Source organism: Chelonia mydas, chromosome 15 (genome assembly GCF_015237465.2).
Source record: "Chelonia mydas isolate rCheMyd1 chromosome 15, rCheMyd1.pri.v2, whole genome shotgun sequence".
Classification (NCBI taxonomy): Eukaryota; Metazoa; Chordata; order Testudines; family Cheloniidae; genus Chelonia; species Chelonia mydas.
In genome coordinates this window covers 12854579-12869950 of record NC_057856.1, presented here as the reverse complement: position 1 = coordinate 12869950, position 15372 = coordinate 12854579, and the positions used below count along the sequence as shown (strand labels likewise).

General features: G+C 45.3%; 1 protein-coding gene across 6 annotated transcripts in view; it reads right to left on the bottom strand.

Annotated features, from left to right (window-relative positions):
- Nucleotides 1-15302, bottom strand: part of KLHL22 (kelch like family member 22) — a 32800-nt gene extending 17498 nt beyond the window's left edge. The window contains exons 1-2 of one of the 6 annotated variants that reach the window (XM_037878397.2): nt 14928-15302; nt 4079-4352 (exon numbers count right to left, since the gene is read on the bottom strand). In XM_037878397.2, coding sequence (XP_037734325.1) covers nt 4079-4305 — 227 coding nt within the window. In that variant the 5' untranslated portion in view covers nt 4306-4352; nt 14928-15302. Of the gene's footprint in view, nt 1-3005; nt 3201-4078; nt 4353-5245; nt 5268-7379; nt 8152-8606; nt 8718-14927 lie in introns of those variants that run through there. The other 5 variants (XM_037878401.2, XM_007063746.4, XM_043529425.1 and 2 more) reach the window with 5 other exon arrangements.
- Between the last annotated feature and the right edge of the window lie 70 nt (nt 15303-15372).

The following is a 15372-nucleotide window of genomic DNA, read 5'->3' as shown; positions in this document are numbered from 1 at the left end:
AAAGAGGTACACGCTACACTGGAGACGTACCAAAGCTATGTACAGTTCAACCCAGCTTAGCCATATTGTTCTGGGGACATCCAAAACACTCGGTCAGATGGGTAACTGGACAGATAGCTTTGCAAAGCCTCCATGCCTGTTCCCAAATCCCATACTCCAGGAAATATGCTGAGGAAGCGTTGTTCTTTCTACAAGCCATTACCCTCTGATCCCACTGAGGGTTACCAAAAGAAACTACACCATTTGCTCAAAGAAACTCCCTGAAAAAGCACAAGAACAAATCCGCACAGACACACCCCTGGAACCCCAACCTGGGGTATTCTATCTGCTACCCAAGATCCATAAACCTGGAAATCCTGGATGCCCCATTATCAGGCATTGGCACCCTGACAGCAGGGTCTGGCTATGTAGACTCCCTCCTCAGGCCCTACGCTACCAGCACGCCCAGCTATCTTCGAGACACCACTGACTTCCTGAGAAAACTACAGTCCATCAATGATCTTCCTGACACCACCATCCTGGCCACTATGGATGTAGAAGCCCTCTACACCAACGTTCCACACAAAGATGGACTACAAGCCGTCAGGAACTGTATCCCCGATAACGTCACGGCAAACCTGGTGCCTGAACTTTGTGACTTTGTCCTCACCCATAACTATTTCACATTTGGGGACAATGTATACCTTCAAATCAGCGGCACTGCTATGGGTACCCGCATGGTCCCACAGTATGCCAACATTTTTATGGCTGACTTAGAACAACGCTTCCTCAGCTCTCGTCCCCTAATGCCCCTACTCTACTTGTGCTACATTGATGACACCTTCATCATTTGGACCCATGGAAAAGAAGCCTTTGAGGAATTCCACCACGATTTCAACAATTTCCATCCCACCATCAACCTCAGCCTGGACCAGTCCACACAAGAGATCCACTTCCTGGACACTACGGTGCTAATAAGCGATGGTCACATAAACACCACCCTATACCGGAAACCTACTGACCGCTATGCCTACCTACATGCCTCCAGCTTTCATCCAGACCACACCACACGATCCATTGTCTACAGCCAAGCTCTACGATACAACCACATTTGCTCCAACCCCTCAGACAGAGACAAACACCTACAAGATCTCTGTCAAGCATTCTTACAACTACAATACCCACCTGCGGAAGTGAAGAAACAGATGGACAGAGCCAGAAGAGTACCCAGAAGTCACCTACTACAGGACAGGCCCAACAAAGAAAATAACAAACGCCACTAGTCATCACTGTCAGCCCCCAACTAAAACCTCTCCAACGCATCATCAAGGATCTACAACCTATCCTGAAGGACGACCCATCACTCCCACAGATCTTGGGAGACAGGCCAGTCCTTGCTTACAGACAGCCCCCCAACCTGAAGCAAATACTCACCAGCAACCACACACCACACAACAGAAACACTAACCCAGGAACCTATCCTTGCAACAAAGCCCATTGCCAACTGTGTCCACATAACTATTCAGGGGACGCCATCATAGGGCCTAATCACATCAGCCACACTATCAGAGGCTCGTTCACCTGCATATCTACCAATGTGATATATGCCATCATGTGCCAGCAATGCCCCTCTGCCATGTACATTGGTCAAACTGGACAGTCTCTACGTAAAAGAATAAATGGACACAAATCAGACGTCAAGAATTATAACATTCAAAAACCAGTCAGAGAACACTTCAATCTCTTTGGTCACTCAATTACAGACCTAAAAGTGGCAATTCTTCAACAAAAAAACTTCAAAAATAGACTCTGACGAGAGACTGCTGAATTGGAATTAATTTGCAAACTGGATACAGTTAACTTAGGCTTGAATAGAGACTGGGAGTGGATGGGTCATTACACAAAGTAAAACTATTTTCCCATGTTTATTCCCTCCCCCACCCCCCACTGTTCCTCAGACATTCTTGTCAACTGCTGGAAATGGCCCACCTTGATTATCGCTACAAAAGGTTTTCCCCCCACCCCACCCTGCTCTCCTGCTGGTAATAGCTCATCTTAAGTGATCACTCTTGTTACAGTGTGTATGGTAATACCCATTGTTTCATGTTCTCTATGTATATAAATCTCCCCACTGTATTTTCCACTGAATGCTTCCGAAGAAGTGAGCTGTAGCTCACGAAAGCTTATGCTCAAATAAATTTGTTAGTCTCTAAGGTGCCACAAGTCCTCCTTTTCTTTTTGTGAATACAGACTAACACTGCTGCTACTCTGAAACCTGTCAAAGGTTTTAGAGTTCATGTTATAAGCCTTTGTTTTTAAAGAAGTTTAAAATAGCCATTGAAGTGTGCTAGCCTAGTAACAGTGCTTTATTGCTACAAAGGACCCATGGATTCAGATGCCATTGTGTTCTCTTCCAAAAAGGGGTGGGGTGATAGAGAAGTGAGTGCACTCAGTTCAAAGGTGAACAAGCCCATTAAATGTCTACATTGCAGGTCTAACAGACTCTGAAACATGTTTAAGCCCAATTCCCCCTACCAGCCACACAAAGCCCTCAGACATGTGCCTATATGTTCTCAGCACATGCGTTTGATGTCTCATCCAGGGATACTGGCATAAGCCCTTGTCTCACTGTACCACACATCTCTGCCCTCCCACTTTGTGGCAAAGACACAGCTAAGGGTTCATGTGGCTAGATTCAGATTGAGACAGTCCATCAATGCTATCCCACAATTCCTGGGGCCTGTGTGTTCTGGCCTTTCTAATTCGCAAGCTCCTACTCACCTCCCATGCACCATAAGCAGCCCCAACTTCCAGAAATCAGAACATCAGAAATTTGTCAATGCAGTGACTGTGTGGACAGGGCATGGGGCATTCATACCACTGCAGTATGCACGCTCATAAGCAAGTTTGACAAGCACAGCTTTGCAGGCATGGATGGCTGGACACAGGTACACTATGCAGTGTAGACATACCCTTAGCTGCTAGGAAGGGAAAGGAGTGCTTCACGTCATTCAGCTGCAACCTACCCCAAAGCAGTGTCGATGGGGTCTAAGGAAGTCCCATGCAATCCTTGTCTAGAAAGATGATGGCTGTTACATCAGGATTTGTGGGTTGAAGAAGTAGGAGTTGTTTGAAGGAGACAGAATCTTCAAGTGCACCATCAGGAATGCAAAGAAACCAATTTGCTCTAAATGTGCTCAGAGCTGAAATCTGGGAGTGTGTGTTTTGGATCAGTGTGGTATTACTCCAAATAAGACTGGTTAAAAAAAAAAAAAGGCTTGTCCCACTTTTGCGTGCCACTCACTAGAACTAATGTGGTTTTGGAACTGAAAACTTGCGGGACATTAAATCTATGATGCAAGACATGACTTTTCAGTATTTTTAATTTTTAGCAACTAAGGGCTGCTGCAACTCCCCTTAAAATCAATAGAAAGACTCCCATTGACTACATCAGGAGTTGGATTGCCCCTCCCAAGTTACATAAACAACAACAGCATGTAGGACCACTACTTCCCACAACATGTTTTATAACTTGCTATGTATTATGAAATTACTGTAATAGGCCAAAGCTCGTTGGTGCCAGTAGAACTTTAACAGCTCTGTAAAATGACTGTGTCATACTTCTAACGAATGGGGCACGTATAAAACAGGGAACGCTATGTTCCTCCAGCTACTGTGGGTTCTGAGTGAAATGGAGGCACCTGGCAGCAAAACTCTATGTGGAGTAATCAGAGATTAGCTTTATTTTGAAAGTCATACAAAAGAAAAATAAAAAGAGACAAATTAAATATTTTAAATGCATTCAACGCATCTTAAGGGTCTGATTTTAAATGCACAAGGATAAGGATACTCCAAGATACGGCTAAATTTCTATTTCTTTCATTCCTCTATGGGTAGGCCTCCAGACTGCAATGGGCAGGCATTAAAGTGTTCTGAATAAAGCATGGTATGCCATATGCAACATAGTACAACTTGGGAAAGGACGGGGAGTCCCAGGGGAAGAAAGATGGAAGTCCAGACACACTTTTTTTTTTTTTTTCTGGTTTGAGTCATATTGAGAAAGATGCTGGTTACAGATTCACAGTGACACTGGACTCACCTGAAATAGTCACATGACGCAGCTAGAAGTATCCGATGAGCTTCAATAGGTTTCCCTTCCACTACCAGGACTACATCAAAAAGGATGCCACTATCTCGGAGAGCTACCAGGCCGCTGAGTAAGGACTGGGAGTGCTCTACACTGCGGTAAGTGTTGCTGGTGCACTGCTGGAGGGAGGGCTCCAGGGGAGTCTTGCATGGCTGAGTCAGCTCCTGATCCTCTGCCATCACAAGCAGAAATTCTCAGTACCTCACCAGTTATAGCAAGAGGAATTCTGTGAGACAACAAAAATAGCAAATGTTTGTGTTTGCTGATTAACAGCGTTTTATCTGTTATCACAATCAGCAAAACACACAAACCCTTAAGTACCTTTAAGGAGAGACCTTAAAACAGGGTTCTACCCCAATGAGATTATTTTGGATTTACACCAAGAGCAGAGTTTGGTGCAAAATGTCACTTTCATTTACCAAATTCCCAGCTGCACAGTGTTCTTAGATACCTTTGCTGTAACAGAAGCTGTAAATTGAGTCTCCATCTTTAGTTTACCAGAGTACATCAAAGGGCTTGTTTTGTTGTATTTTTTCTTGTCTTTGCCTTTTTACATTAGCTGAGCACATTTCCACAAATGCCCCTTCTTGGCCCACGGCTAGGGTCCCTACACTCACGGCTAATCAAGGAAAGGAAGGCACTAAGGCATTTGGAGACTGTACTGGCCTTTTACAACCTTGGCTATGAATGTTCAATGCTGTGAGAGCATGCTTTTGCTGTCAAAATTAGTAACCTTCTAGAAAAACAGCACTGAAGTAGGAATATAAAGACAACTTTCAGGAAGAACTGAACTTCTAAACAATTCCCAGTCTCTAGAATCAGTGGAACATTTGAAAGGGAGAAATCTCCATGATATAATATTGTCTAAACTACATTTACGCTCACAGCTCTATATTTTACTATATAGTATTCACTGCAAAATTATGCTGAGAAAATGTTAAAGTTGCAAATTGCATAGCTAGGCAATCAAAAGTCAGGAAATGCCAAAGTTAAAACTGAACATACAACTTCAACTGTCTTGTGCAATACAACAGACATTAATTGTCCAATCACAGACTACTCTCAGATGCAAATACAGGTTCTTCCTACTCATAAACTGCAATACATATTCTCACATACCCACATTATGCTCATCATCATATGTAGTATGCTGTAGAGATTTTTCTTAGTACAAGTTCTGTTTTCTATATCAGAGGTTCTCAAACTGTGGTCCATGGATAGTGGTTCACCAGTGGTCCACAAGCTCAATTCAGGTGGTCTGCGGATAGTTCCCTCTAAGGTGCGCGCTTGGGCGGCTGCACACGAGAGAATGAAGGCCATCCACCTAATTAGTGGAGCCATGCCTGTGCAGCTTCACTAATTAGGTGTCTGGACCCTGGAGAAGACGCACATATAAAGTGAGGTGGTAGCCTTGGGGGTAATAGGGGGCAGGTGGGAGGGGACAGTGGGGTGAGGGGGGTGGGGGAAATTTGGGATGCGCAGGGCTGCGGCAGCCAGAGAAAGAGACGACTTTCCCTGCTCCAGGGCTGCAGCTGCTGGGGAGAGACAGCCCTCCTTCCCAGCCTCAGCTCTGTGGCAGGGGAGAGAGAGGGCACATCCGTCGCATTAGAAAGGTAAGCCTACGGATATTAAAATATGAGTTGTGTGCTTTTATTTGTAGAACAAAAAAACATTAATTATTATGAAGGGGTTTTTTTATATAGCGTTTTTATCCAAAGCGCTTTACAACAGTTAGCTAACGGTACAAACTAAATTTGGAAAGATTATTAAGTGGTCTGCTGAGACCCTCAGCAATTTTCAAGTGGTCCGCAGAAAAAAAAAGTTAGAGAACCACTGCTAGAGATCATGGGGAAAATCTTGGCTCCAATGAAGTTAATGGCAAAACTTCCACTGAATGTACTAGTGTTTACATTACTAGGCGACTTTTCCCTTTTTGTGTGTGTGTGTCTCTCTCTCTCTGAACAGCAATATATTATTGTAATATAGTAGTTCACAAAATGTTTCTCAGAAACACACCATAATGGAGTTACCTTAAAAGTATGAATTTCTTAACAGTGGCTGTTTTACGGAGATGCTTGCCCAATATTTCTCTCTCATGTGACCTTTCCCCAAATTATAAAATTACCATATGATAGTTTGCACTGTGTTCTTGAGCACTACCTTATAGGCCACACACTGGGCATTAATGCATAATAATGGCATTATAAATACAGAAAAAATGCTAAATAAGCAAAAAAGTCTTTCCAAAGGTTTTTCATAAGGCCTCAGTGTATCTTTAAGAGTTCACTGCTTCTGCTATTTATTCCTCCTTACAGGTCACGCTCGCCTGTTGTTTTTAACATTATAATTTTCACAGCATCTACTTAGGATGTCACATGGATTCTGACAGACAGCGGCGGCAGCTGAACTCTGGTATAAAAACAAGCACTTTTTTTTTAACCATCTCTTTCATAAAAAAGAAGAAAGAATGACAGAGAAAAGTTGAACTTAAAAAGAACTCTAAAGATTCTGTGAGGCTGTGCAGGTTTTTAAGCAGTAGGTAATTTAATTCAATGGCTTTCAAATTCTGGTCCACTGAATGATATTTTGTTGGTGTGCAGGTAGCTATCTGGTCAAACGTTGCTTGCTCTCCCCTGTGTTTCCAATTGTTAAATCAGATTAAGACAGATAAAAATACATAAATGCTTTCTCAATATTCCTTTTCCATTTAAGTCATTGCCGTATTTGCCACAAAGATATCATATAATTGTGAATGAGAGAAACGTGACCAGGAGACATTTAAGTTGTGGTCCACCCTTCAAAAATTTGAGAACCCATGATCTAAATGGTTTAACTGCCATATGTGGATTCACTGGCACTACTGATACCAATTGCATCTGTTATAAAACATTACTTTCCTTCCCAAAGTAATTCCAGGCCCCAAAGATCTATTACAGGCTCTGTACTATCTTTTATGGGTTAGAAGAAATGGAGCTTTCTTGCAACAAAGTGCCTACTCTTTCCAATAACCGGGCAGTTCCAGTTTCCTAATATCACTCCCAATGTCCAGTTCCTAATGTCAACCCACAGATTCCTAATTATGAAAAGGGTACTCCAGGTTACACAAGACTGAAAGATAGTTTCCCAGAAATCAATTTGGGTTCCAAACTAATCAGTTCATGTCCATTCTCAGGTCAGGCAAGAAAGACAGATAAAGTCAACTTCCAGTTTTACTCCCAAACTCTCCCTTCTAGTTGCTACAATTATTGCTCACGTGGAGCTGAAAACACCATCCCAACAGTCATCCCAATCTCAAGATACACGGTCCAGATAAGGCAGGATAGCATAGTTAGCAACCCTATTCCATGACTGCTTTGTCAGGACTCAGTGATGAAACTATAGTGGCCCTTGGGACCACTAGCTAGGTTAGTTTTGGAGCTAGACACTCAAAATAAGAACAGCATGAGGTCAGCAGTCTGACTAAAGAATCTTCTTTCCATTTAGAACAGTGGAATCCAGTCTCTGCTCTACCAATAGAGCGCGCTACAGGTGGGACTAAGATCTGACTTTTCAATGAGATTCCCTGCTATATACTGTGGCTTTGCTTTTCATGACACCTGAAGGACAAGGTTGACTGCTCATTCACCTTTAACCTCTACGCCTTTATCCTATTTGTGGTTGTAACAGTACTTCTAAAGCTGTGGGTACAGCCCTGCAGAAGACTTTGTTTCCAGCGGTTAATGAAAAGGGATCTCAGAATCACGAATGCAAATAACAGAAATGGCTGTAAGTGGTCGTTTACTTGATCCTTGTTCCCACAGGCAAGACTAGACCGAACCAGTCCTGCTCCTGGCTCCCACCAACGCTTTTGAGCGCTACTCGTTCCCTGGAGTCCCAGCTCCAGCTGGATAAGCCGCTGTGTCACACGCCGGCCGAACGGGGCTGACAAGGCAGGATCACAAGGACAGCTGCACCCCACCTATTCGTGTGTCTCTGCCTCGCCGCAAACACGCCAAGATGGCTCTCCGACCGCGGCAGCCCCTGATCCGGCAAAGGAGGAGGAGGACAGCGAGGGAGGGGACGCGCCAGAAGAAGCGGGCCTAAAATATCCGGGGTGGGGGGATTCCTTGCGCCCTGGGCTGCGCCGTCCGTGTAGCCACCGGCACGGGCCAGCAGGCTGGTCAGCCGGTGACTCCGTTGCTGGACAGCGCCGCGGGCCGCACACGGGCACGAAGCCTTACTCGGCGCCGGGGAGCAGCACCCCGTGGCGGGGGCCAGGAGCACGGGCGCCCGCCCCCGGGGAGGGGGTCTCCCTATCGGTGGGGGCAGGGCGGCCGCTCAGTCGGGGGGAGCTAGTTGTCACTGGTTCTCCCCCCCCCCAGCCCCGGCGGGGGCCTTGCAGCCAGCCCCCCTAGAGCGGCCACCCCCCTCCGCACCCCGCCTGGAAAATCCGGGGAGGGCAGAGGGCGCCGCAGCTGGACACAGCCCTGCAGTAACCTACCGGCAGCGGCAACCCCCAGCCTCACGCCTGCGCCCCCCGCCCGCCTGCCTTCTTCCGGGTTCATCGTCGCACAACCATAGAGTCTGGCCAGAGCGCCCTTCCCACGTGATTGAACAGAGGGATACGCCCACAAGCCCCTCTTAAAGGGGCCCTCAGCAATTTCCTCTCTCGGGCTGGCTGCGTATAGAGCTGCCTGCTTGTAGCGCTATCGGGACATCTCTCATGTCTTTCGGATAGGCGTCTGGCACATTTGCCCTGGTTAATGCAGTGACCCGGTTCCATCCAAACATACACTTAAAAGTGCTGCCAATGCTAATAGGTCAATGGCCAGCAAGAGAGAGAAATTTGGATGATATCTCCGAAATCAAGTGTGATGCAGTGTAAGCGCACCTACATGCACCATAACCCACTTCTTCCCCCCCCCCACCCCGAAGAGCTTTTATTACCGGTAACTTATTTGTAAACGGAGGCAAAGGGTGCAGTGAGTCACAGAAATCTTTCTACTACAAAACTATGAGTCCCTTGGCTCTGACAAACAATAACTTGCCAGCTGTGTAATGTATTTTATCTTCCTGCTCTATATTTTTCAGTGTATTTCCATTGTAAACATATTAGCATGCTGTTGTCCTCCATCTACAGCTTTCATAGCTTCTCCCTGTGTTCTACAGGTGACCAGGTCCACCACATTTTCACAGATGAATGATATGCGTGGCTGCTTATTTCAGAAAATCCACCACTGTGCATTGATGTGCAATTATTAGAGTGGATTTATTGAGACTGAGGTGATCTACATCTCGAAGGGCTTCTCTATATGGGAGGTTTACTATATACTAATTTTAGTTTGTGCACATTGATTAAAATGACCTTGGTACACACAATGCAATTCTTAAAGCATACTAACATGTCAGTTAATATATATCATATAATTTACTTTGAAAGTTAATTAATTGCACATTGATTTAGTGTGCACTGTTTGTGTGAACACATTGCTTCATCATGCTAGTTTGGCACAGTACTCAACCTTTCCAGACTACTGTAACCCTTTCAGGAGTCTGATCTCTCTTGCATACCCCAACGTTTCACCTCATTTAAAAACTACTTGCTTACAAAATCAGACATAAATATACAAAAGTGTCACAGTACACGAGTACTGAAAAATCACTTACTTTCTCATTTTGTCTGTATGAAATTTTAGTTTGTACTGACTTTGCTAGTGCTTTTTATGTAGGCTGTTGTAAAACTTGGCAAATATCTAGATGAGTTGATGTACCCCCTGGAAGAACTCTGTGTATCCTCAAGGATACACATATCCCTGGTTGAGGACCATTGGCTTGGCAGTCATCCAACTTGTATCCCACTGCCAATATTCCCTCTAATTTTTGACAGGCTGTGTGCGCAAAAAATTTCTTCTGTGCAAATTTTTGAAGCAGAGTTCAAATTTGTGCATCATGAGGCAAATGCGCCCAAGCGACTAAAATGTGTATATATTTAAAAAGTTTTAATTTGCAATTTGTGTCGACTTATATGGGTTTTCAGGTAGAGACATCATACGTAAAAAAAGAAAAACAACAGTTTGTGTTTTAAATTTAAAATTTTCCTAAAAAATATCAATAAATGATTATCAGCCAAGAATAAGATATGTAATTACAAATGCATTTTAATTTCCTTATTGGTTGAAATGTCAAAGACTGCTAAACTAACCTGACTGTTTTTCCCTGCAATCTTTTTCATTTGCCCGTTCAATATAAACTCTGTCCAGATCTATCAATCCTCCATTTAGATGGTAACTCTTAGTACACATCAGCATGTCCAAACGATCTACTTGTAAATGATTCCGTAATTTGTTTTTTAGAGTGATTAAGCTAAAGCCACGCTCACACTCTGCACTTGATGCTAGGAATGTTCCTCCTATATCCGTCAACTTTGCAAGATCCTGAAACTGTTCGTTCTGGTAAACAAATGTCACCATATCTGGGAAACTTAAAACCAATTGGCTTTTGATTCTTTCAGCTACTGCAAACTTGAAGTCATTGTACTGACTGACTATAACAATCTCTTCAGCAAGAAAGTCTTTGTATTTTGAACATAGGGATTTGACAGATGACGCTTTAAGAAATCCAACTTCCAAACATTGTTCCACATTCTTCCTGTTGAAAATTCTCCTGAAGCTCTAGCATCTCGACAATATACACAAACCACTCCGTTGTCCTCATGATATGTGAATATTTCACGAAGTTTAACAAGCATTACACTATGTGACTTCAATGTAACCGTCTCTATAGTCTCATCCAGCCATCCAGATTTAAATGAAGTCGCTGTTCTTTTACGCTTTAGACCTCTAGACAGTGACATTTTGGGATTGATTTTTTACCAGATTGGTTTATTTAAAATTAATACTTTTATTATATGGCTACTATTTCAATGCGCTTAACAGCATGACTCGACAAAAGGGCAAATGGGAGATCATTCCGATCAGGATACCAGAAGTTTGTGCATAGCTCCGATCACGTCCATGAATCTGTGGCAAAAAAAACGTGAGAAAATGGTAAAACATCACAAGTAAATGTATGAAGTCCAATGCCTTTGAAAGATTTCAATCACGAAAACAACACTTACCTTTGTTCATTTCTGGGAAATCTTTGCAGTTCCTTAGCAACTACAGCCAGGCATTTTGACTTATTTGCACGTACTTGAGTTTGTACACAGCCAAATGAACAGACTACAAGGAGATGTGTGGGTCCCGACTGTCCCGACGTGATCAACGTTCCACATTCAAAATGCTGGCAGGGAGGGGTATGATTCATTGACCTCCTTTCCCTTTCCCCCCCTTGCCAGCTAGTAGAATCTTGCTGTGTTGATAGATGGCGGATGAACAATGTCAAAAGTCGCCTGTAAATAGGCTGACCAGATCGCAAGAGTGAAATATCAGGGAACTGGGCAAGTGGGGGGATGAGGGGGGAGGAAGAGAGCCACACAGCTCCCCTGCCCTGCACCCCCTGAACCCACTATGCCCAGAGCCTCCCCACAACCCTCCCCCCACATTTCCACCACAAATGCACAGTGCTGTGCACACCACCACCCCTGGCCAGCGACCCCCCGCCCACAGCCCGCCTACAGCTGCCCAGCACCCCACACTGAACCCCCCACTCGCTAGTTCCCCAATACACACAGATTTCTCCTCCCTCCCTCCCAGTGCCCTTCCCCACAGCCCCACCACCACAACTAAACAATGCCCCACACAGACCTCCACTGCCCAGTGCTCTGACACACACAGATCTCCCCCACTGCCCAGCACCCCCCAACAGGCCCCTACTGCCTAGCATCCCAAAACACACAAACCTCCCGCACTGCCCAGCGCCCTCCAAACCCTCACAGCCCCGCACTCCAACCCAGACACTCACTCCATCACGCCCTGCCCCCTTCCTTGGCCGCACTCACCAGCCCTGCTGGGAGGTCTCTGGCTCCTAGGGTCAGAGCGGAGAGGTGGGGTGGGTGGTCTCCAGACTCTTTACGAGCTGTGCCTGCCACAAGCGTGAGCTCTGTGGCTCCCATTGGCCGGGAAAAGCGCCGCGGAGCAGGGCTGGCAGGCATCGGTAGCATGCAGAGACCCTACGAGCCAGCAGGTCCCTCTGGCTCCTAGGGTCGGGTGTGGGGGGGCGGAGGGCTCTCTGCCCACTGCCAGCACCTGCAACCCTGCCCCCGCAGCTCTGATTGGGCAGGAGACCCCCTCCACCTCTGTGCCTAGGGGCCACCCGCACAGCAGGCTCCTGCCGGTGGGCAGGCGCACCGCCAGGAGCTGCCCCAGGAAGCGCCGCCATGCCAGCCCCGGGACTGTGGCAGTGATGGTGAGTAGTCCTCGATATCGGGACAAAGGGCATCCCAACCGATGTGTGGTCGGGACGTGGGATAAATGTGCGCGTGGTGTTTCACCGTGTGCTTGGGGTTTAGGATCTGTGTGAGCGCGCACACACGCAGAGCTTAGAGGGAACAGTGCCCACTGCCCACACTGCTTTCCATGACACCAGGATCTATCGACTCTGTCTAGTCTTAATTATTGTAATAATCTCCTGTTTGGCCTCCCATTTCTAGTCTGCTCAAAACGCTGCTACTTATGCCCTTTGAACATCTTCATTATCTTCCTTCCTTTTACAGCATCATATCAAGTTAGGCACAACTCCCTTAGTCTCCTGTGAAAACCTCACCCCTTACCTATAATTCTATGGTTCTAAGTTCCTCATAAAAAATCTATACTCATCACACTTTTCAGGATCAGTCCCTTAGTGTGAATGTAAGTAATTGCCACATAATTGAGAGATAAAATAGCTTATTAAGAAAGTAACATCAGTACAACATGAGAGAAACCCCTTATCAAATGAGGGAAATGGCAGCTTGTGTATAGGGGTTTATAGTGCTAAGAAACTGGCACTTGGGAACATATAAGCACACAGCCTTGCTCTGCCCCTTCTCTCCCCTTGAGAAACCACAGCTGCTACTGGACTAGAGCATCCCACCTACATGCCTGAATTGGGCCATTCCAGTGCTGCACTCAGCAGAGAGCGTAGTAATACTCACAGTCTCACAAAGGTGTGCTATCCAGTTTCACCTGTGTGGTTTTTTTGACTGCCTCATCACTTGTATTAATGTTTGTCTCACTGTCTGAAATTTCTCAAGCCCTAGACACTACAGTGACTGGTCCTAGCCACACGTGTCTTACTCCAAAATGTGCTGCTGTTGCTAAGTGAACGACCAGCAAAGTGAGTACAATTTGGTTGACATTTCCCTTACCAAATATGCTCCTAGGTGTGCCATGTCCCACTCTACTGCCTCAGAGATTAAATTCTACAGTGTCTTATTTGAGTCAGAGAAATCCCACTACCGCTGTACCTCTAACTTGCCTGCCAGGGAATGTATTTTCATTTCCTTTTCCACATCTTTCTGTGTATTATAATTACAAACCTATTAACAAGCTTTTTCCTGCAGCTATAGCTCTGAAAGCTTTGTATGGCTTCCTTTGTAATATGCAGGTGCCCATACTTGCCACATTATCACAAGTGCAACATGCATGGCTGCTTGTCTCAGAACATTTGTCACTGTAACTTGGTGTCAGTACAGTGAGTCTACCGACACTGTGATGATTGCTCCCCACACTTTAAATTGGCTCTAAATTTCATCCTGATTCTGTTTGAATCAACTGGAACTTGCATAACTAGATTTTTACTATGAAAAGTATGTGGAACCTGAACTATAGAAATACCACTGATTGCTGCTCCGTAGGAATGTTTCTTAATTGTTAGGTCATCCTTTGGTTCTTTCCTTATACTTTCATTTTCAGTTTTCAATTTAAATGAATTATAGATGTAAAAGTCATATGAAGAAAATAATTTCAATTAACCTGAAGAATTTCTTTCTCTTTAAATCTTTCTGAGGGGCACCTGGTATGTCTCCATCTAGCCTTAATTTCTGTAATTGGCTTGTCTGGCTTCCATGTCTTTCATCTCTTCCTCCTGTAGTCTGTTAAAAAATGAGGCTGCCCAAAGTAAACTTCCTATCCCATCACTCCATCCGTGTTTCTTGAATCTTTTCATTAGCTACCTGTCTCTTACAGTACCCTATTAATTTTTTTCCTCATCTACATAAAGTCCTCCATAATCTTGCCCCATGTACTAGACCTCTGCTCCATTTTGCCTGCTTCTGATGCCTTTACTAGATTTATTACTTTAGTGCTCTGTCTCTTCCCATTCTTAATGATGTGCCTCTTCAGGGTGGCCCTACTGATCTATTTAGCAAGGGGGCAAATATGTAATGCTGTCTAATGCACAAAGTAAACAAACAAAAAAAGAAGTATGTTCTCCTCAAATCTAGCAGTTATAAGAATCATAAACTCTGGTTCTGCAAGCACTTATACAAATGCTAAATGTATGGAGATGAGTAAGAGATGATGTTATTCGGAACTAAAGATCTGATCCTGTGCTTAACTTTAAGCATGTGTGTAGTTCTCGTGAATTTGGTGATACTACTCGTGCTTAAGCACAGGGGCCTATAGTAGGTACAAAATTGTAAAACAGAATAGTCTCCCATTCTTATTTTTGTAAATTAAAGCATTAAATTCTGAAGCCATTTAGGAGGGCAGCAGCGAAGGGGCAGGGCATGATAATGCCCTGCGGGGCTTCACTCTGGCTTTTGGGAGAGAAAGCATTTAATAGATGGACTTGAGGCAATGCTGGCTGTAACCAAGGCCTCAGCCGTGCAGGCTGCTCTGCCTGGGCAAACCCTTACACCACCTGTGTGACGCCCCGCTGAAGTCAATGGAGCTCTGCATACCTGCAGGACGGGAGCTTCGTGGCGCCGCTTGTAGGGCTAAGGCCCAAGCCTCTCATTCGCCCTTGAGGGACTGAAGACAAAATAAAATTCTCCTAGGACACTGAATGCATCCGATGAAGGGAGCTGTAGCTCTCGAAAGCTGATGCTCCAATAAATTGGTTAGTCTCTAAGGTGCCACAAGTCCTCCTGTTCTTTTTTCCTAGGAAACTGTGTGCACCCCTCAGCGGCCCAGGGGCTCGGGTGGGGCTGCAAGCCCCTCGGGGGCTGCCTCACTGCGGGACCAAGGCCGCCCTGGGGCCACGGGCTCTAAGCAGCGTCCCTTCCGGCCGAGTGCTGCTGAGCAGCCGGGACCGTCCTGGTGCGCGGTTACCTCTGAGCCGGCGCCACACACAGAACTACATCTCCCACCACGCATCGGGGGGCCGCATGTGAATGTGCAACGTTG